This window comes from Strongylocentrotus purpuratus, unplaced genomic scaffold (genome assembly GCF_000002235.5).
Source record: "Strongylocentrotus purpuratus isolate Spur 01 unplaced genomic scaffold, Spur_5.0 spur5_scaffold_14, whole genome shotgun sequence".
In the NCBI taxonomy this organism is placed as follows: Eukaryota; Metazoa; Echinodermata; class Echinoidea; order Camarodonta; family Strongylocentrotidae; genus Strongylocentrotus; species Strongylocentrotus purpuratus.
In genome coordinates this window covers 18256094-18280104 of record NW_022145599.1, presented here as the reverse complement: position 1 = coordinate 18280104, position 24011 = coordinate 18256094, and the positions used below count along the sequence as shown (strand labels likewise).

Sequence of the window (24011 nt, the reverse complement as noted above, 5' to 3'; positions counted from 1 at the left end):
AATGAACTCCCAGAATCAATCCGTGTAATAGCAAGTAACTTAAATATTTTCAGCAGATTGATATCTCAATTATACCCCCACCCTTTCTAATTATACAGTGCGACCCAGAAAAAACAAAACCGAGAATTATCGATTTAATTATAATTAATAAATGACACATATTTGTAAAGTTTAGAGTGCATGAGTGATTTAAAGCAATTTGAAGGAAGGAAACCCAAAATTCATTTGGTGGGCGGTATCAATCGAAGGAAAATTCACATTTCTAGAGAGTTCATTTTCTGCTCTTTCATATGACACCACAATCAGGAAAAATTAGCCAGGAATAACAAAGTTCTGTTTGTTTAAAGTAAACATCGATAATTCTCGGTTCATTTTTTCTGGTTCGCACTGTATACATGATTTTGTTTCCTTTTTCTTCTTCTTCTGTTGTTTAACTTGCATTATATAGATTTTTTTAAATATGTATTTTTTTGTTTGACATTTACATATTTTGAAATTATGTATTTGTTATTATTTAATCATGTGTTGTATCTGTTTATGCATATGTATTTTAATGTACCATGTACGGACATGCTGAAAAACAGCTATGCTAAGTTGTATTTAAATAAATAAACAAACAAACTTTTGCTATTGGCCCCAAATTGTATAGTTATTGTCTTGATGCTGAAATGAAACGTATCTAAAATGTTGGCAGTGAATGGATGAATGAAAAGTGAATTAAAGAAATGTATACCTTACCATTAGGGATGGCGCTTGCAACACTGAGGCAGAGAAGAAGCGAGAGTATAGTGTAGCCTTCCATCATAGCACGATTCAACCAGGACCTTCAGGTAGGATGTATCGATGAAAAGTGTTGCTAGTTCTTGAATGAGGTGCGTTTTTATAGTGACATGATAACAAAGGGAACATCTCCTTCAGAGATTTGAAAGGATTCGAAATATCTATCCCCCCTTTCACGTAAACCAGCTGACCATGGTGGCTGTAACAAAACTGTTTCGAAGAATACGTACCTGAGCCCTGTTATTATAAAACTTTTTATCAATAATTACAAGTGTCACATTTCTACAACAAATTTGCTCACAGCCATTCAAATGCAACGATGATAAACAAGTTAAATAAACTAGACCGAGATGATAAATGGATTGTAGCGACACATTCATTTCTCTGAAGTGGTGACCCCGTGTTCTATTTGGAAGCTTGGTTGTACGATTGTATTATTCCCTGACTTTTTGGACTAGCTAACAATGTTCTATAAAATGTATTCATTCTGGATTGTGTATCGAATGTTTTTATGCTCTTGCATTTATACACGTTTATTCGATGCATACCATACATGCCAATGCCATTACTCACTGTTCTATTTATGGCAACTATAAACAGCCGTTCACATACCATGCTTGTTTATTACATTCTTCAACATGCCATGCTTGTATTTTTCTTAGGCTGCTTTAAATTACTACAAACAGGGGCGGATCCAGGAATTTCTTCCTGGGGGGGGGGGGGCACACAGGGGGTAAGAGAACATATATATTTTTGTTTTAGTCCCCCCAAAAATCGCAACGACTCAGCTAGTCGCTGAATAAGCGGGGGGGGGGGGGGGGGGGTAAGAGGACACCTTTTTAGCCGTAGGTCAAGCCATAATGTTTGTCCAACCTGGCAACAACTAATGTATGCAGTTTGGATTATGTCTATTGAGATACTATTATTTTTACCAGGTAAATTAAATAATTTGTATTGAGGCACTTCACAAAGACTTATGCATTAAATTTGGCTACATTACGAAAATGGCCTATTGCGCCATGTCCTTTGATTAATATTCAATACATTACAGAGGAATCAGATTTAACATTCCATCTCGTTCAGCAATAGCAGACACGCCCTTTATACCGGACACAAGTAAAACTGTGTGGAATGTTACTTATTATATTCCTTTTACTGCACTAACCCTCTAACATGCAAACAATCCTGAATAAATCTCTAGCCATTTTTACCTTTTTTGCTCCAGTGATCTCGAGCCTCGAGGCAGCAGACAGCAAGAAATGTAGTAAATTAAAATTTAGAAATTAAGAAAAGTCCACATGAGTGGTTGTTAGAAGCTTAAACTACATAAAACTCATATTTTCTCCTAAGGACGATTTTTTTTTTTAGAATAAGCTCTGCTTTTCACCAGAATATTGTTTTTAAAAACAGCTTTTACAAATCTCAGCCATGCTTACTGAGTTGAGACGTTCCATTCAATTTAAAATACTCTTCAAAGAATACACTATCCACCATTATTGGAAACCAATCCGCCTGAGGTCCCCTGGATAGCCATTGTGAGTGATAAAAACTATAATTCATCCCTTGCACTTTTAATCGCACTGCCCCCATTGTGTGCTCCTTTCAAAGAGCACAAAAGCCCTGAGATGTAACACTCCATCTCATTCAGTAATAGCAGACACGCCCTTTATACCCGACACAAGAAATAATGTATGAAATGTTACTTATTATATTCCTTTTACTGTACCATGGACCCTACTACAGATGGACTAATAATGAGAGTCTTTCTTTGATCATATCATGACCACCGCCACCTGATAATGTGTATGTTGATGAGAACATTCATTTGACGCGACAATGCTGATTATGTAATCACGCATCATCACAGACAAAAGAACCTTTTACATTTCCCCAGATTCTTTTCGCTGGGCCAGGGCCCAGAGTGTAGTTTCAGGAAAAGTATCGTGATTTAAGACCAGTTAGAGGAGCAGTGAACCCCAAATTATGACAATTTGTGTGATATTAGATTGATGATTAAAAAAGTGGACAAATTGATACCAAACTTTGAAAAATACATATTCTTTACTGTCCTATTACCTTCTATTCCTTGGAAATGGATAGGATATGTTTTAAAATGAAGTTTGAAATTATTGTGTTTCAGCCAAATTTACAGGTTTCGCTTGTAAACTACTTCTAATTTCCTATTGAAAACTTCATATACGTCAATATTTATATGTACGCCACAACTGCACATGCATTTCCGTGATTTTAAGCGATTCAGTTTCTTTTGCGCAGGCATTTGGTAGATTCTTCAAGGCACAGTTCTGTTTTTTTATGGCTGACTGGCGGCGGTCGTGATGAGATCAAAGCTTGGAAGCATGTTTGGAATGTCATTATGATACTTTTGACAGAGTCAGGTGTATGAATATATTATGGTACCGTTCGTGTCTATTTGTAGTAGGTCCATGACTGTACTAACCCTCTAACATGCAAACAATCCTGAAACAAATTCTCAAGCCACAAAGATATTTATGGATTTCTTTGAAGGCATCACTGTGCAACACTCTCTAACAGAAAATTCTCCCAACCATATTTGAATTTTCCCAACCGTTTTTCCATGAAAATTAGTCATAAGACAGGTTTTTGTTTTTAATCTTTCAACACTTACATGTCTGGAATGGCATATAGAGCCAATTCATGCACTTTGTGAAGATTTAAATTCACCTGAATTATAATTAAATTGATATAATATAGTTGAGAGAATTAAGGAATCGATAAAATCAGTTTTTCTAAATTGTTATCATTAATAATGGTCTGTTTTTCTCTTAATTATCTTAATTTCTCTTAATTAATCTTTAATTATATAATAGCATCGAAATCACTACCTTAGCACCATTTTCTCTAAAATGAACAATGCTACCAAGTCCCTTTTAAACGGAATGTATCACGATTGTGCTATTTACCCCCCCCCCCCCTTCCGCATAATCACCGGCTAGCTGTTTCGCCGCTCAATATTTTCTCACGAATTGGGCCCCCTCTTTGGGCCCCCTCCCCTTCCGCCGCCTGGAACCGCGCCTGACGCCCCCCCCCCCTCCCGTTACTAGTAACTACCACTACGATTATGTAATATTCTATACGGTAGATCAAGTCAGTCAACTAAAGTATATCGGCCTCCACCCATACCCCCTGTATGGGCGTTTATCATATCTATGACTTGCTATGCATACGGCCTATATACTTTACTAGTCCTTTGAAATGCGTTCCAAAGTGCGGTTTCCGTTTCCAAGTCGCCAGCAAGTATGATTTTGACAATAACCATTAACGATATAGCGTCATTCTTTTTTTCTTTCTTACTCTCCCTCTCTCTTTCTCTTCTTTTCATTCTTTGTACCCATACTTTGTCCACAAAAAAGTGGGTGTGTGTGTTTGGGGGGGGGGGGGGGCCGAGCCCGGCCGTTCTGCGGACCCTGCTGTAGGTGCTAATTCCGCTTTTACTAATGATACCAGCAAAAGTTGTTATTCTTTTTAGACCGTTTATGTCATTTTGAAAGGTCTATTTGACTTTCAAGAGACCTTTCATTTAATTTTAGAAATAATTTTTCTCTTAAAAATTAAATAAACTCGGGAGAATCGTGAGGCTCCACCCGGAACCCCTGGGGCCGTATTCTGAACCCTGTGTTATCTCTAATATTGTTGTATCATCAATATTAATACTGTTCTCCCTGCATGCCCCGAGGGGTCTGGGATCAGACGATACCCGGCTTTACCAATGCTACTACCACAAGACGCTCAAGCAACAAAGAATTTCTTTCCTACAGGTTAATGTAGTGCCGCACAGGGACTCGGACTGCAAATCTTGTCAGTACAGCGAAGTTTACTTCATGGGAAAAACTGCTTACCTCAACTTGTCAAGCGAAATAGCCATGCCATGGCGAATTAACGCCAAAAGAAGCTTTTCAGAATCTAATAAACAATTCAGCAAAATAATTGAAGGGATAGACCAGGGCGATGTTTCATCAACTAAAATCAATTTCGATTTTAAAAATCAATTTTAAGGCCGAATCAGTTTTAGCTTAAAACCAATACTTGTGAGCTGTTTCATCAAATCGATTTTAAGCTAAAATAGATTGTAAGGTGTCTGCAATCAAGGCTAGTCAATTTAGGATAAATCGATCACAAAATTGCATTACTAAATTACTGCCAGAGAGTCCTTGAAAAAGTAAGTAAATTCCGTTTTTTTGTTGAAAATATTGATTCTGTTGATAACAGTGATGCCTTCAGTATGTATTATGTTGGGATTAGCGGAGTGAGAGAATGGATTGAATGTATCAAATGAAATGCATGGCATAATTTTGCAAAGGGCAAAGTCACACACACCCACACACACGCGCACAAATGTTCGTTGATATTTGATATTTGATATGTGTGGCATAATTAATTTTGTTAGGGGTGTTATTTGGATCTACAAAGACCGAATCAATACCCAAATCCCAATTGTTTTATTCAAACATCACATACAAAAATTAGGCAACTTTGGCGCAAGTCGATTTTTGCACTCTCGCAAACAATGTCTCCTGTTCATCCAAGCGTGAACACATACCACACAAAAATGGTACCAAATGATTTGGGATAAAACACTCTTTCATAAGACATATAACAGTTTAATGTTCATCGATTATTTTTTTTAATAACTAGCAATTTTCTAGGTGTAAACTTTTTTTCGACTCACACTGTATAGTGAGGACATGACGTCACAAATGATAGCCAAATTGGCAATTCGTATAGCGATTTCCATTGTTCCATAGTTTGACATACTTTTTCAAAAATCAGAACTTTCTTAATAGTTATCAGATTTTGCTCAAACTTTGTTTGATTGGTTTGTCTGATTGTTCTGCTTCCATTGAAAGTGAGCTATTTTTGGGAGTAAACGTGTACTTCAATCCTTATCATCCAAATACATAACGTTTTTAATCAGTCTGAGATGGAAGATAATACCTAAGCGAAATGCAAAGGAGACGTCTAGACATAAAGGTCGAATCTCAACTTTCTTTTCTTATTCATATTCTTCTTATTCTTCTTTTACATTTCGAAGCGTTTTAGCTTGATCGATTTGTTTTGAAGCATTTTCTTCCAAGACCCGGTAAGCTTATTCTGTATTATCCATATAAATAACGTCTAAAACCACTGAGATGGAAAATAATGTCAATACGAAACGCATTAAGCAACTTCTAGACATAAAGGTCGAATCTCAACGTGATTGTTCTTATTCTTCTTTTACATTTCGAAGCTTTCATGGGATCTTAATCCTGTTTTTTTTTCTACATACATCAATGCCCCTATTTAAGCGTACTTTGAATCTAGTCACGTTTCGCAAAGTTTGTGGCCTAGAATTTTGTTTTTGTTGATGATCAAATAAAGAAAGCACCCTATGTAGATCAGGGAGAGTATTAAAAATAGCTCACAATATGGGCAGTGCCATTTAAATATCAAGGGGTGGATAAGAGTTTATTTCTAAAATGTAATGAAAGGGCTATTTGATTTTTAAGAGTCCTTTCATTTCACTTTATAGATAACCTCTCTTTCTCTCTTAAAGACAATTTCATTCTTGAAATTTAAATAAACTCGTGACCATCCTGGGGCTCCGCCCCGGAACCCCCGACAGGGGCTCTGCCAGGCCCCTCAAGCTCTAGCTGCCAAATTGTACGGATTCATTAGAAAGCAAATTAAGCCCCCTAAATAATTTATATATATCTATATGTATATATATACATATATATATTTATATATTTATATATATAAGCGCTTTGTATCTACTTGTAGAAAAGGCGCTATACAAATGTTCATTATTATTATTATTATTATTATATATATTTATATATATATATATATTTATATATATATATATATATATATATATATATATATATATATATATATAGATATGAAAAAAAAATCAATTTTATGGCCGAATCAGTTTTAGCTTAAAACCGATACTTGTGAGCTGTTTCATCAAATCGATTTTAAGCTAAAATAGATTGTTAGGTGTCTGCAATCAAGGCTAGTCAATTTGGGGGTAAATCGATCACAAAATTGCATTGCTAAACTACTGCCAGAGAGTCCTTGAAAAAGTAAGTAAATTCCGTTTAAAAAAAAAAAAATATTGATTCTGTTGATAACAGTGATGCCTTCAGTATGTATTATGTTGGGATTAGCGGAGTGAGAGAATAGATTGAATGTATCAAATGAAATGCATTGCATAGTTTTGCAAAGGGCAAAGTCACACACACCCACACACACGCGCACAAATGTTCGTTGATATTTGATATTTGATATGTGTGGCATAATTAATTTTGTTAGGGGTGTTATTTGGATCTACAAAGACCGAATTAATACCCAAATCCCAATTGTTTTATTCAAACATCACATACAAAAATTAGGCAACTTTGGCGCAAGTCGATTTTTGCACTCTCGCAAACAATGTCTCCTGTTCATCCAAGCGTGAACACATACCACACAAAAATGGTACCAAATGATTTGGGATAAAACACTCTTTCATAAGACATATAACAGTTTAATGTTCATCGATTATTTTTTTTAATAACTAGCAATTTTCTAGGTGTAAACTTTTTTTCGACTCACACTGTATAGTGAGGACATGACGTCACAAATGATAGCCAAATTGGCAATTCGTGTAGCGATTTCCATTGTTCCATAGTTTGACATACTTTTTCAAAAATCAGAACTTTCTTAATAGTTATCAGATTTTGCTCAAACTTTGTTTGATTGGTTTGTCTGATTGTTCTGCTTCCATTGAAAGTGAGCTATTTTTGGGAGTAAACGTGTACTTCAATCCTTATCATCCAAATACATAACGTTTTTAATCAGTCTGAGATGGAAGATAATACCTAAGCGAAATGCAAAGGAGACGTCTAGACATAAAGGTCGAATCTCAACTTTCTTTTCTTATTCATATTCTTCTTATTCTTCTTTTACATTTCGAAGCGTTTTAGCTTGATCGATTTGTTTTGAAGCATTTTCTTCCAAGACCCGGTAAGCTTAATCTGTATTATCCATATAAATAACGTCTAAAACCACTGAGATGGAAAATAATGTCAATACGAAACGCATTAAGCAACTTCTAGACATAAAGGTCGAATCTCAACGTGATTGTTCTTATTCTTCTTTTACATTTCGAAGCTTTCATGGGATCTTAATCCTGTTTTTTTTCTACATACATCAATGCCCCTATTTAAGCGTACTTTGAATCTAGTCACGTTTCGCAAAGTTTGTGGCCTAGAATTTTGTTTTTGTTGATGATCAAATAAAGAAAGCACCCTATGTAGATCAGGGAGAGTATTAAAAATAGCTCACAATATGGGCAGTGCCATTTAAATATCAAGGGGTGGATAAGAGTTTATTTCTAAAATGTAATGAAAGGGCTATTTGATTTTTAAGAGTCCTTTCATTTCATTTTAGAGATAACCTCTCTTTCTCTCTTAAAGACAATTTCATTCTTGAAATTTAAATAAACTCGTGACCATCCTGGGGCTCCGCCCCGGAACCCCCGACAGGGGCTCTGCCAGGCCCCTCAAGCTCTAGCTGCCAAATTGTACGGATTCATTAGAAAGCAAATTAAGCCCCCTAAATAATTTATATATATCTTTATGTATATATATATATATATATATATATATATATATATATATATATATATATATATATATAGGTATAGATAGTTCTCTTATGCGAACTTTCCTCTGTGAAACGTATAATATAATTTGTATTCGATGGTTGGCAATGAAAATAGAATAAACAGTAGAAACAGGAGCAGTGCAATTTTAATATCAAGGGATGGATTAGAGTTAGGAAACGAGGTCAGTAGCTCATGCTTATTATCTTCGGCCTTTACCCCCCCCCCCCCTCCTTCAGTATTAAAACTGTTTTGCCATGGAGGCCCCGTACAAATTATAGGTTTAAGAAAAAAGAGATTAAATGGAACAAATTTTAATTACATACATATCATATCATGGATTATTATCATCCTTTTTTTTATACACCATGCTATCAACACAAAAATAGTCGTTTTCCAGCTTATACAATTATAATATACGTCCTTTCAAATCGAGTAATAGAAAACTAAACGGGAAAGCTTTAATACTTCTTTGGTTTGTTATTACTGAAAAGAAGAGTCTCTGATATTTCTTATATTAAAAATGTAGTTTTCTCCAGTACAGATTTGCAAATGACTGTAGACTGGGCCTGTCTAACACTAAATGGGGGAGTTGGTTTTATAGTGCGGCACCTTCATGAGGGAATGAAAATTTGGGTTCGTTATTAATAATCGATGTTAATAATAACTTTATTACTATTTAGTCGAAGTAGTAGTAGTAGCAGTATTGTTGTTAATAATATTATCAACATTATCATCATTACCTTCTTCATCTTCTTCATCATCATTTCATCCCTTCCAGTCGTCCGGTCGTCCGGCTTGGAGGAGTAGATAAGCAAGACAATCTAGGGTGGGGATTAGTCAAGGTCTACCGCGATGGAGAGTGGGGAACAGTGTGTGGCATTGGATGGTCGCAAGAGGACGCTAATGTCGTCTGCAAGCAGTTGGGCTTCACTGACTTAGCCTTTTACCACTTTGATGTTTCCGAATTGAAGTTCTTTGGCTCAGGAACTGGATCGACTCTGCTTGCCGATGTTGCTTGTACGGGCGAAGAGGCCTCAATCATGGACTGTCCGGCCCGCTCCACCGGGATTCCTTCCTCCTGCACCCACGAAAAAGACGCCGAAGTCCAGTGTCTAGAGTCAGTTATGTTCATGACAGGGACCCCCCACGACAACCATTCAGAAAAAAATTCGGTAAACCTTTATAGCCAAATAGGTTCAAGTTCAAGTTCATTAATTTTCCACATATTTGTATTTATTTTTTTATACACTACCCCATTAAGATGAAGCCAAGATCATACATTTTGGGTAGGAAATTTTAATTCTAGTGGTATTTGTGTAAGACATTGCAGTTAGCAAAATTTGCTTTTTTCGGCACTCCCTATTCACGGTTAAAGCAGGGAGAAATATACGCGTGACGGTTTTCCATTCAATCAGCTGTATTGAACGCATCAACAGGTGACGCACAAGTCTATTGTATAAGTCTTTGCTATCATGTAATTATAAATAAAGTAAAGATAAATAATAATGATAATAAACAAATAATGACATATAATCAGAATATAAAAAGACACTTGTATCAACTCAATGCCTTTGAGTTTATCAGTCATTACGCATGTGAGGACAGCAGAGAATAATAAACCAAACAATTGTTCTTCTTGCAATGAATATATGTTTTAATGAAAGAATTCGTAAACACAGGGTAGGAGAGTTTGCTTAGTTAAATAAGCATGTGCGTTTGAGATGAACCTCTACAAACACAAATTAAAGAATGATATCATCTATATAGCAAAAATATCACCACGATAAAACCGTGTTTATACAACTGTATGATGAAGGTTTAAAAAAAAGAGAAAGAAACGGCGAAAGGATGAGAGAGAGAGAGAGAGAGAGAGAGACAGAAAGAACGTGGGAGCTAGCTTGTTAGCACTTTTTGAGACATGTGCTCCCCACCCCAGGTGGATTGAGAATACTGAGTAATAATTTCTTTCTCACTCTCCATCTCTCTTTTAATGAAGGCTCGTTCAGATATGATACGGTAAAAAAACAGCAAAAGTATCAAAATTGCTGCGCGTTTTTACGGAGTTACATGTAGGTGTTATGAGGTACAGAAAAGTGACGCTTATTTCTTATTTTACGTCATCATAAAGACCACCCGGTTTTGCCGCGTCGTTTGTGAACGAGGCCTAATGAAGATGATATCTCTTCAAAGAAAATAAGTTTTGGGTTAAAGAAGTTAGCACAGTGATATGAATTGAACCTAGGGTTAGAAGAATTTAGACAGTCCATCATTTTGGGGGTATAGACTCGGGGACGACCCTGGAATACCACTTCTGTCAAAATGTGTCGAATCTTTATACGCAGTGGTATCCCTCTCATTGGCATCGTGTGCGGGACATGGTAATTCCAAATTTTGCGTAAAATGGGTAATTTGAGAGAATATTCGGGGATTTTTTTTTTAAATTTATTTATTTATTTCGGTTTAAAAAGACATATAAATATACATGATTCAAAGGTCCAAGGACCAAAACTGTTCATGTTTACAAATTATACAATACGGTTATAAATACAGTAAATATACAATAGTGAGCCAAACGAAAGGTATGACAAGTACAATACGAAATAAAGATGACAAAAATAATACAATTCCATCAATATAATACCAAAATAAACTAAGAGAGAGTAGGGTCAAGATCATGAAATTACTAAACTGATATATGGTAATAGTAGCAGATAAACAGACAAAAATAATGTTGAGCAACCAAACAATCAAAGAAAAAAGGGGGGAAAATATTTTGAAGATAGGCAACGATCAAAGCCTTAAAACCTGAATTAACATAATTACGTTTGAGTTGATAAGATAACCACACAGAAATATATATATTACAAATTGGAATCGACTTTAAAAATTAGTTATAAAATGCCATTATTAAAATATAACATACACCAAATTGTGAATGTGTCAATTAAAAGATTCTGAGGAATAAGGCAAGAGGGAGAGAGAGATAGAGAGAGAGAGAGAGAAAGATGATAGAGATAGAGGGAGAGAGAGAGAGAGAGAGAGAGAGAATCAAGGCTTATTAATTGCATGAAGTGGAACAAAGGCATTATCGTTTAAGAGCATAACATTTGATAAAAAGGGGGTGATGTCTGGTCGCAATCATGTGAATGCGTCTTTTTATGACTTTGTACTCGATAGGTTTAACATAATTATTTTATCTAGAGCCTAATATGTGGGAGCACTGATGGTGAGCACAGAAAAAGATGTGAAAGCTAGTAAGTCAGCAGCATGGAGAGCGTGTAGCAAGCTTGGAAGAATCTGGAAATCTTCTCTTCCTAGGCAGTTCAAACAACGTTTGTTTGTTGCTACAGTTGAATCTGTGCTTCTATACGGCTGCGAAGCATGGGCAGTTACAACAAAGCTGGCAAAAGAATTAGATGGTTGCTACACCAGACTTCTTAGGACAGCATTCAACGTGCACTGGAGCCAGCATATGACCAATAAGGAGCTGTACGGGAATCTACCAAAAGTATCAGAAAAGATCAGGGAAAGAAGACTACGTTTTGCAGGCCACAGCTGTAGGAACATCAATGAACCAATATCTCAGCTTTTACTCTGGAAGCCTAAACACGGGAAGAAGAAACCTGGAAGACCTCAACTTACTTATACAGACCTACTCAAGAAGGATACGGGACTTGAACTGTGAGAGATAAAAGCAGCCATGCTGGACAGGAATGTGTGGATGGCCATCACAGCTCGGGCAGTTGACCCGACTTAACCAAGTAAGCAAGTAAGCAATATGTGTACCAACTCTCGTTCAATAGTGATCATGTTTTCTATATTGTTGAGGAAAATGTTTTTGAAAGTATGCAAAAATAAGGGGAAATTTTCAAATCGGCTTTAACGATCACGCGTCACACGTTTCAATATGAAGTGACACCACCTGTAGTCTCTGCTCGGCCAAACCCAACCGTGTATGAATAAACGGCCGAGCGAACGTGCAGAAAAAGCCTCTATATAATATCTTAGCTCCCAGTCCGCCCCAAGTTCAAAGTGTCCGCTGCATTATAATATCTATTTGTCCTTGAGTTCGGCCAGGAGATCAGCTAGAGCCTGGAGGACATCTTTCTTCTTCAAGTCAGAATCCATTTTGTCATTGGATCGTTCTTCAGCAGCCACCTGTTTGTAAGAAAATAAAACACGATGATAAGGATGATGATGATGATGATGAAATGAAAAGATGATGATACTCTGCCAGCGTGAGCAAAGCTCACTAAGAGCTTACGTTTCAACATCTTTTTGAGGGTCTTTGGCACCGTGCAAGCTCAATCCGTGAACTCACAAGCAGTCGAGTATAACACATAACCATATGTACCATATGTATGACGTACTTACATGACTTGTAAAATGGGACCAATTTATTAACAAAACAACGCGGTCAAATTCAAAATGTTGCAATCAATTATTCACACATATATCATTTTTCTATTTATCATCTTCTCTTCTCTGACAGCCTGATAATATCCGTGGCAGCATAGAGTATCATTAGACAGGGTATTTGTAACCCATTATCATTAAATATGATTAAATGTCACATAGGTTACAACTTTTGAATTGGAAGCTACTAAAATTGATCACACCTTTTTGATATGTACTGTACATATATACATACACACACAAACATGGTGCATTTACTACATGTAGTTGAAAGCAATACATCATTTTGTCACATCCATTCTTATCTGTCTTTGAGGATGATCCTTACCTTTTCTTCTTCTGTCATGTCTCCTTTTTCATAAAACTCCAAATCCTCCATTTTCCTGTTAAAACCTGATAAAATATTTACAGAAAAGGGGAGATTAAAAAACGTTTTCAATTCATTCCTGTTGCATTATTTATACTTAAAAAAAGATTTTATTCTTTCATCGAATATGCATAACGCCTGCGTCTGAATGAGAACTACTTTCCGTCTATAGTGATCAGTTGGTAATTGTTGTTTTACCTTAGTCTTTTTTGTTTTCATCAATACCTTCTACATACCCTATAGCAATCATTGTGTTTATTAAATGTCTAACCAGGCATCTCAGCTTTGATGACGATAAAACTAATTCTAGAATTGAATTTTAAAAACCACATTATCGCAAGGTTATAGAAAAAAAAAGACAAACAAAACAATATGTAAAAAACAACAACATATTATTGAAAAGTTGCAAAAACAGACAAATACGAACGCACTTCTAATATTGATCCGAAAAAAATTGTCAAAAATTTGTTAGAAAATAATGAATGCTTTCAGAGTAAGCTTTAAAGGAATGTTTATTTCGATTCATTTGTTAGGTGCGCAGCCATAGGCAGTCAGACAAAACTTCGGAAAAAGTCAACAGTAAAATACTTCGAAAATAGCGAATAACGCAAAGCAAATTAAGTGCCATCGTCGTTCAATGCGTGGCAGTATTTCCCCCAGTCAACCTGCTGTTAACGCATATTTTTAACAAATAATGTTGTGTATACATTGATTACATTTAGGAGGGTACTTTTAGATGAACATTTTTCAGGGAATTGGAGGCAATTGACCTACAGTATTTATTTTTCAAAAAATATTATTAAACCGCACGATGATTTTACATAATCTTCCTTATGCCTTTTGTACACATTGCCTCGTTGGGGGCTTCATATTCATGGTGCGATAATCGCCGTTTTTAAGGTATTTGTCTCGTAATGTTATCCATTTTTCCATTGTCATTATTTCCTTCCCATGATCGCTTCCCGCCACCTCTTTATATATATAATTCATTCTTCCTCCCATCTGTTATTATTTTCGTTTCTTAACTGTCTGTAAATTATTTATTCACCGGGCATATCCACAACAAGCCTTGCTTTACCGTAGGCCTCTCCACTATTATACGCTATTAAAAAAAAGAAGGATGAAGTGTACAAGTTTTGCTTTTTAGTGGACCCCTCTGTTTCCAATATGTATTCGTTAATTTGTGTAAATGTTTATAATTGATTTGTATTGTTTTGTTGAAACCAGAAACATATTGAATTCAATTGGATTAAATTCATTATGATTAAGTTGACTTGTATGCTTTAGTATTATCATGGCAATACTATTACGACAAAACCATTTGTATCGTTTTAGTTTGTTAGGCTAGTTTGTGCACAGAAGTTGTGTTATGTCTGTATCAAAAAATAAATACAAATATGTGGAAAATTAATGATCTTGAACTTGAACCTATTTGGCTGTAAAGGTTTACCGAATTTTTGTCTGAATGGTTGTCGTGTGGGTCCCTGTCATGAACATACCGTACTGTAAACACCGGACTTCGGCGTCTTTTTCGTGGGTGCAGGAGATAGGAATCTGGTTGGAGCGGGCAGGACAGTCCATGATTGAGGGCTCGTCGCCCGTACAAGCAACATCAGCGAGCAAAATCGATCCATTTCCTGAGCCAAAGAACTTCCATTCAGTACCATTAGAGTGGAAAAAGGCGGGGTCAGAAATGCCCAACTGCTTGCAGACGACATTAGCGTCCTCTTGCGACCATCCAATGCCACACACTGTTCCCCACTCTCCATCGCGGAAGACCTCGACTACGCCCCACCCTAGATCGTCGTCCTTACCTTCTCCTCCAAGCCGGACGACTACATGGAAGGGATGTAATGATGATAATGTTAATAATAATATTAACAACAATACTACTACTACTACCACTACTACTAATTAATAATAAAGTTATTATTAATATTGATTATTAATAACGAACCCAAACTTTCATTCCCTCATGAAGGTGCCGCACTACCATGTGAGTCCAAAAAAAATTACACTTAGAAAATTGCTAATTATTTTTAAAATCATCTATGAATAGTACATTATTATACATCTGATAAAAGAGTGTTTTATCCCAAATCATTTGGTATCATTTTTGTGTGGTATGTGTTCACGCTTGGATGAACAGGAGGCATTGTTTGCGAGAGTGCAAAAATCGACTTGCGCCAAAGTGATGCCTACAATATGTGTTGTGTAAGGATTAGCGGAGTGAGAGAATGAATTGAATGTATCAAATGAAATGCGTTACATATGCTTTTTGCAAAGGGCAAAGTCACACACACCCACGCATACGCGCACAAATGTTCGCTGATATTTGATGTTCGCCATTTGATATGTGTGGCATGATTAATTTTGTTAGGATGTTATTTGGATCTGTAAAGACCAAATTAATACCCAAATCCCAATTGTTTTATTCAAACATCACATAAGCAACTTTGGCGCAAGTCGATTGATGCACTCTCGCAAACAATGCCTTCTGTTCATCCAAGTGTGAAACATATCACACAAAAATGGTACCAAAAGATTTGGGATAAAACGCTCTTTCATAAGATGTATAATAATTTAATGTTCATAGACGATTTTTAAAATAATTTAGCAATTTTCTAGGTGTAATGTTTTTTTGGACTCACACTGTATAGAACCAACTCCCCATTAGTGTTAGACAGGCCCAGTCTAAACAGTCATTTGCAAATCTGTACTGGGAAAATTATATTTTTAATATAAGAAATATCAGAGACTGTTCTTTCAGTAATATCAAACCAAAAAAGTATTAAAGCTTTCCCGCTTTAGTTTTCTATTACTCGATTTGAAAGGACGTATATTATAGTTGTACAAGCTGGAAAACGACTATTTCCTTCGTGTTGATATCACGGTGTATAAACAAAATAATGATAATAATCCATGTTATATAACTCACTTAAGAAATCCAGCCATCTGATTGGTCGAAATTGCAGTCATTGTTTTAGCCATTCCCGTAAATAAACGAAAAATGCCATACCTATGTAATAGTTCTAGAGCAAATCAGTAATATCCCGGCAAAATCCCAGTTACCGGGAAAATGGTTCGATCTTGCTGAAATACCCATTGGTTCACGTGTTAAAATCTGGTTTGAGCGAGCGCGGATACCATACATTGTGTGTGTGTGCGATTGGTCGCTAGCATATAGCTCCGTTTAGTCTCATTCGAGAACGCCCCCTACGGAAGAGTCCAGCGGCCTAACATGTTCGTTAGCCTAAGGACTTTTACCCCACAAAAATCGTTAAAAAATAATTTGTTGTTTAAACGAAAAGCACATCCACCCCGACGTACGTTCTCAGTAGCTCTTTCATCGGAACCCTCATGTACCATTGACTTTTGAAAGTTCACCCACCGTAATTTCATCAAAATAGGTCGCAAGCTCGCCATTGCCTATATAACACATGTACAACAAGTCGAACTTTGGACTCAATTTACCACGCGATTGTAAAATTATAGGTCAAGCACACGAAGGATAAGAAGCATGAATTATCATAGATTAGTTTTGCTTGGTTCATTATGTCCGCTTCAGCCAACCCCCACCGTAATTTTTCCATTTAGTAAATGCAAACATTTTGCCGAGGTAAACAAAAACATGGACTATTCGATTATTAACAGAGGGGCGCAATTGTGCCCCACATCAAACTCCCCTACTTTCAGTCAAGTATTTCATTGTATTATGTAGTTTGGTAGGCTTATTTTACTAACTGTTTAATTATTACATATCAATGATAGTTTTAAGATATGGAAAAGGTTCTTGTATTTTATATTTAGAAAAGCAATCTGACATACAAAATCACTATCGTCTGATCCGCCGATTGCCTTCTGCTATACGTTCGAACTAGCTACGTTTATGCTGGCGGAAATGAGACAACCGGAGCAATATGATTAATTCTGCTGACAGCAAGAACACCAAAAGGGTATGTGAAATTCTCTAATACCCTACCATATTGTTATTCCCTTGCTGACGAAGTCGGAGGGGATATAGTAACGCTGCCGTCCGTCCTTCCGTGCTTCGTTCCGTGCGTGCGTCCATCCGTGCGTCCGTAACAAATTTGGTTTCCGATCGATAACTTCAGTAATGTTTGACGGATTTTAATAAAATTTGATATGAAGGTACATGATTTCATAATACAGTTTAATTTCGATTTTGGAGTATGTAGGTCAAAGGTCAAAGGTCATAGGTCATTAAATATGCGAAAATACACATCTGGTTTCCGATCGATAACTTCATGCATGGCTCATTGTCAACGAAAAGTTAAGTCTTTTGTCAAATCTGCTTTTTGCTACGGCAGGCAGCCAGTGAAAACGAATTCGTTTGCTAATATTATGAAAATGTAAGGGATACTTTACACAAACAGAACTTTGTCATTCCTTGCTCATTTTTCCTGATTGAGGTGTTATATGAATGGGCAGAAACCCAACTTTCTAGAAATGTGACTTCTTTTTGAAATTCAGATACCGCCCGCCAAATGACTTTTCGGTTTCCTCTCTTCAAATTGATTTTGATCATTCATTGGTGAAATATGAATCATATGAGTTGCATCAAATGACAGAGGATGATCTAAGCTTTCCAAATAAGTGTCATTTATTAATTGTAAATGTGACTAAGTTATGATAAAACATCGACAATTCTCGGTTTCGTGTTTTTTCTGGGACGCACTGTATAAATATATAAATAACACTTCCCCCATTGCTCATTATGTGGGTTAATTGAACGACCCATGCAGGGCGACAATTGTTCCTGGTCCATATCCTGTACTAACCAAATTTCTAACTTCGAATCCGGACAAAACACAAAATTTCACCCTATAAATAACAATGTATTAGGCGCGTTATAAGTGTGATTCATTATTATTATTATTATTATTATTATCATAGTATAAAGTATAAACGTATCCATTAAACCCTTTCTCAGATTTTGTTTTGAGATTAAGGTGATTTTACCGTGATCAACGAGACATATCACTCCAGCATCCTCCTCGTGAGTGCAGTCGTGCCTCCAAACTGAGTTCTTCCGACAATACATGATTGACAATTCGTCACCTACACACGCCACGTTGTCCAGGTGAATCTGTCCTGAGCCTCCGCCGAACGCGGACCCTGTCGTAAAGGCAGAAGCTCCAGGGAAGCCCAACTGCCTGCACACTACATTAGCGTCCTCAAGCCCCCAAGAATCGTCGCATACTGTTCCCCATTCACCGTTGGTATAGACCTCGACTCGACCTTGACTGGGGTAGCTACCTGATCCGGCAAGTCGAACCTCTGAAAGGGTTATTTGCATTGAATATATGAAATTAAATAATTCTGCAATGGTCATGAAAAGACGGTTTATAATTGTGCTTAAAAGCACTGTTTAACAATGCCAATATCTGATATGCACGGCCCTATGCGTTTTCAGCGTCTGTGATGTGGTGTAATATTGAAACCCTAAAAAATTTCGCTTCAAAAAGATCTTGAAGTGCCTCCAAAAATTAAAAATCTTTGAGTGATTTTTTTTGGACGGGATGAGGCCTTGGGGGCCAAGGGGCTCTTACATTGATTGTCTGTACGTCCTTTGCTTGCATTCTTTATAATCGATTTAATTTGGGTTGGGCGAAGTCAAGTGCTTGAAGATTTATATTTAACAGATTCGATTCTGCCGTGATGACGAAACCAAACACGGAAGAAGAAAACGAATCGGAGCAGGAGAAAAAGTAAGATTTTGTTCGGAGATTTAGGTGATTTACCGTGGCATATAACTCCAGCATCCTGCCAATGACCGCAGTTGGTTCTCCCGATTTCGTTCTGCGGACAGTCCATGATTGACGTTTCGTTGCCTACACACGCCACGTTGTCCAGGTGAATCTTTCCTGAGCCTTCGCCGAAAGTCTCAGCCTGTGTCGTAAAGTCAGAAGCTTCAGCGAATCCCAACTCCCTGCACACTACATTAGCGTCCTGAAGCCCCCAAAGATTGTCGCATACTGTTCCCCATTGCCCATTGGCATAGATCTCGACTCGACCTTGACCGCGGATCCAACCTGATCCGGCAAGTCGCAACTCTGAAAGGGATATTAGAAGTGAATAATAAATTAAATAATACTGCAATGGTCATGGAAACGGTTTATAATTGTGCTTAAAGGCATTGTTTAGCAATGTTAGATCTGATCAGCATGGCCCTACGTGTTTTCAGCGTCTGTGATGTGGTGTAATATTGAAGCCCTAAAAGAAATGCGCTTCAAAATGATCTTGAAGTGCCTCAAAAGAGTAAAAAATCTTTGAGTGACGGGTTTTACCATGGCCGTCTTCCCTATTAGCCTGTAGTGCTATTAAAAAAACGTAGGGAAAACAGTTTTTTAAATTTCGAATTCCAATAATAAATATCTTGATAACCAGACTGTCGATCGGCTTGTAAAGGTCATGGGATTCCTGACTGACCTGAAAGGTTTATAATTATGATTGCAGCATGAGCTAAATCCAGGATTTTGTTTAGAATCTTAGACAAAGATACACCATCCCTTCAATAATAACGCGACATAACGACTCGTATCACTGCGACGTACAAATAAAACCACGTAAACCAAGTAATTAGCAACTTCTAGAAGTGGGATCTGGTAATTACGTAATTAGATATACCTTAGCTTCATTTTTATCAATATTTCATCTTCTGCCCAGAGATGACAACAAGACTCATTTTTTGAAGGAGTTAGCAAGCCTCGTCCCATAGTCTATATCTGCTCATGGGCAGATACAGTTAATTGTAACAAAACTGTAAAACCCACAGCAACGATTACTGGATAGGTGTTCGTGAAAGTTGTGTAATCGTTTATGAATGCATCGGTGGTACCAGTGGCGTACCTGGGGTACTCCGTCAGGGGGGGGGGGGGCAAGCGACCGAAACAAACAAAAAAGGCGATGCTAATTTTCACTTCTGGCGAGCGAGCGAGCAAAAAAAAATCTTTAAGTAACGTTTGGTATATAAACTGGTATTGTTGCAAGTTGGGGGTGGGAACATTCACTTGTTAGCGACGTTAATTCCATTTTTTTGCAAAGGAGCGTAGCGAGCAAGAAAAAAATCACTTCTTTTTTAATAATTGCCACTTAAACTTGGTTCAATTGTCCCATGCAGGGCGCGGGAACAATATTGTGTTTAGGGTGATTTTATACCCATTTTAGCTTGCTAGCCAAAATACATCTTTCTCTCAATGAATTGCTATATAAAATTTGTTTCATTGTTGCAGGTCGGGGGCGGGCACAATCGTGTTTAAGGCAATGTCAATCCCATTTTGGCGGGCAGGCAACCCCGTACACTTCTCTTTTTAATGATATTGTAGCAGGTTAGTGGTGGGCACATAATTCCACGAGCTCGCGAGCATAGCGAGCGAGCGAAAAAAAATCACTTCTCTTTTATAGGGAAAATATGGTACATAAAACTTGGGTTCATTGTTCCATGTCAGGGAAGTGATTATTAAAAGCGGTGTTATTTCTATTTTAGCGAGCGAGCAAAAAAATCACTTCTCTTTTATAGGGAAAATATGGTACATAAACTTGGGTTCATTGTTCCATGTCAGGGACGTGATTATTAAAAGCGGTGTTATTTCTATTTTGGCGAGCGAGCGTAGCGAGCGAGCAAAATTTTTGTAATGATAATTGGTTCAGAAATTTCAGATTTTTTTGTTGCAGGGCAGGGCTTACACAATCATGTCTAAGGTGATGTTAATTCCGTTTTGGCGAGCACGAGCACACCAAAACTTCTTTGAATAACGTTTGGTACATAATTATTAACTGGTTGTTGCAGGTTGGGGCGGGCACGTTAGCGGTGTCAATTCCATTTTGGCGAGCGAGCATAGCGAGCAAGCAAAAAAAAAATTCTCTTTTGATAGAAATTAATAAATAAACTTGTTTTTATTGGTGCAGGTCAGGATGGACGCAGTCGCGTTTTACGCGATTCAATTTCTTTTTGGCGAGAGGGCGAAAAAACTCTTCCATTTTTAATGATATTGTTGCAGGTCAAGGGTGGGCACAATTATTTCCAAAGCAATATCCATTCATTTTATTCGCGAGCAAGTGTAGCGAGCGAGAAAAATGAATTACTTTCTTTTAGTAACATTTGGTACATACACTGTGTGTTATTGTTGCCATGGTTGCAGGTCGGGGCCAGTCGGGGCAGGCACAATTGTGTTCTAGGCAATGCTAATTCTTTTCTTTTTTCAGGGGGACGAGCAAGTGAAAACATTTAATACAAAATAGGCTAGCAAGCAGTTCGTGCCAGCGAAGAGTTTCGAATTTGTTATATCACTTATATTTTCCTATTTTCATTTGTCTTAATTTTTCAGGGCCGTATGCGGAATATTTTTCTGGTGGGGGAGGGGGAAAGATACGTTAAAAGTTTTCGAAGAATCTCAAAAGCAAAAGGAGTGAAGGGAGTTCGAGCGACCGAACTGGTCATGAGGGTACTTTTGCATTTTCAAAAGTAGAATTGAAGGATTTGGTATAGGCCTACACTACATTTTCAGGAAAAAAACTGTACGTTTTCAAAATATCTGGGGTCAACTGCCCCCCCCCCCCTGGTGCGTACGGCCATGGTCTTTTTTTTTTAATTTCCCAATTTTTTTCCTTTCCTTTTCTTTTCCCTTTTTCTTCCTTTTCTCTTCTTCTTCCTTTTTTCTTTCCTTTTTCTTTTTTTCCTTTTTTCTCTTTTTTTCCTTTTTTTCTTCCCTTTTCTTTTTTTCTATCCTTTCCTTTCTTTTCTTTTCTTTCCCCTTTTTTTTCCGCCTGGAGCCCGTCAGGGGGGGCACTCTGCCCCCCCCCCCCATAGGTACGCCAGTGGGTGGTACATTCTACAATACGCAGGTGGAATCATTATTTTTCAAGAGGGCAAAGAAAAGGTATTCATGAAGCGCTTCCATCACTTTGGCAGTGATTTTTAAATGCACAAAGTGGGACGTCTCCGTGCGTAAGAGATCTGTGGATATGGTGGGGTCATTTGTACAAGTCCTTTCTCCGGGTGCGTTATTATTTAACTTCGGAAACAAAATGACACGTAAACTTTACTCAAGTGCCAATATCTTTAAAAGAGAGTGCAATCGCCGAAATTTATTGTAATTATATGTTACTTGATAAAGTACAAATTACAAGTTTCTCTTCGAATTCTGCGATTTTGTAAGAGCTACGGTACTCTTGTTTTTAGGGCACCTAAATAAGCGATAATATAAGTAGTCGGATTAGTAGCGTTTCAAAGTTTCAAATTCATTCAAAATGTTCTAGGTTTAACTTAGTGCAAATCCCAAACTACTTATATTTTATTCAATGATTATTCTTAATGATCCTTAATGATTATTTCAATGTAATACACTGTTGGTCATAATAGTGGAATAATTATTTTTACCCCAGTTTAGGGAAGGGTTTTAAAAAATGATTTATTTCTAATAGATCTAGATAATGGCACACATTCTCAGATTTTATTGAATATTAATTTGCGAGTGTTTGTTTTGCGTGACTGCTAAATCATATGTGTGCTACTATACTAATCAGCTAAGGGACCTACGTCCTTAAGTCATAATTGACAGTAATGAGGATTAATGCCTCACAAAAGGTCACTAATATATAGCTGATCGACACGATTTTTATCCTGGGGCCTCACAGTAACGAGGCCATTGCTTAGCCCCTGAATCATGACTGTACGCAGTGATTGCTTGGGTACAAGGCCACCCCACAAATCCACCAAAACGAAGAAAATGCAATAAATTGTCAAAAATTTAATGCATTTTCCCCCGGCCTCACACAGGAAAATTCCCCTGTAGGGCCATGCATTATGTTTCAATAAATAAACAAACAAACTTTTGCTATTGGCCCCACATTGTATAGTTATTGTCTTGATGCTAAAATGAAACGTACCTAAAATGTTGGCAGTAAATGGATGAATGAAAAGTGGATGAAAGAAATGTATACCTTACCATAATAGAAGGCGCTTGCCACACTGAGGCAGAGAAGAAGCGAGAGTATAGTGTAGCCTTCCATCATAGCACGGTTCAACCAGGACCTTCAGGTAGGATGTATCGATGAAAAGTGTTGCTAGTTCTTGAATGAGGTGCGTTTTTATAGTGACATGATAACAAAGGGAACATCTCCTTCAGAGATTTGAAAGGATTCGAAATATCTATCCCCCCTTTCACGTAAACCAGCTGACCATGGTGGCTGTAACAAAACTGTTTCGAAGAATACGTACCTGAGCCCTCTTATTATAAAACTTTTTATCAATAATTACAAGTGTCACATTTCTACAACAAATTTGCTCACAGCCATTCAAATGCAGCGATGATAAACAAGTTAAATAAACTAGACCGAGATGATAAATGGATTGTAGCGACACATTCATTTCTCTAAAGTGGTGACCCCGTGTTCTATTTGGAAGCTTGGTTGTACGATTGTATTATTCCCTGACTTTTTGGACTAGCTAACAATGTTCTATAAAATGTATTCATTCTGGATTGTGTATCGAATGTTTTTATGCTCTTGCATTTATACACGTTTATTCGATGCATACCATACATGCCAATGCCATTACTCACTGTTCTATTTATGGCAACTAAACAGCCGTTCACATACCATGCTTGTTTATTACATTCTTTCAACATGCCATGCTTGTACTTTTCTTAGGCTGCTGTAAATTACTACATACAGGGGCGGATCCAGGAATTTCTTCCTGGGGGGGGGGGGGCACACGGGGGTAAGAGAACATATATATTTTTGTTTTAGTCC

General features: G+C 37.1%; 1 protein-coding gene across 2 annotated transcripts in view; it reads right to left on the bottom strand.

The window, feature by feature from the left end:
• LOC578206 (neurotrypsin) overlaps nt 1-23470 on the bottom strand; it is a 37837-nt gene extending 14367 nt beyond the window's left edge. Inside the window, exons 1-3 of one of the 2 annotated variants that reach the window (XM_030984355.1) lie at nt 23207-23470; nt 19001-19312; nt 18399-18536 (exon numbers count right to left, since the gene is read on the bottom strand). In XM_030984355.1, the coding sequence (XP_030840215.1) occupies nt 18399-18536; nt 19001-19312; nt 23207-23273 (517 nt within the window). In that variant the 5' untranslated portion in view covers nt 23274-23470. Of the gene's footprint in view, nt 1-738; nt 1158-18398; nt 18537-19000; nt 19313-23206 lie in introns of those variants that run through there. The other variant, XM_030984356.1, reaches the window with a different exon arrangement.
• Nucleotides 23471-24011: the final 541 nt, after the last annotated feature.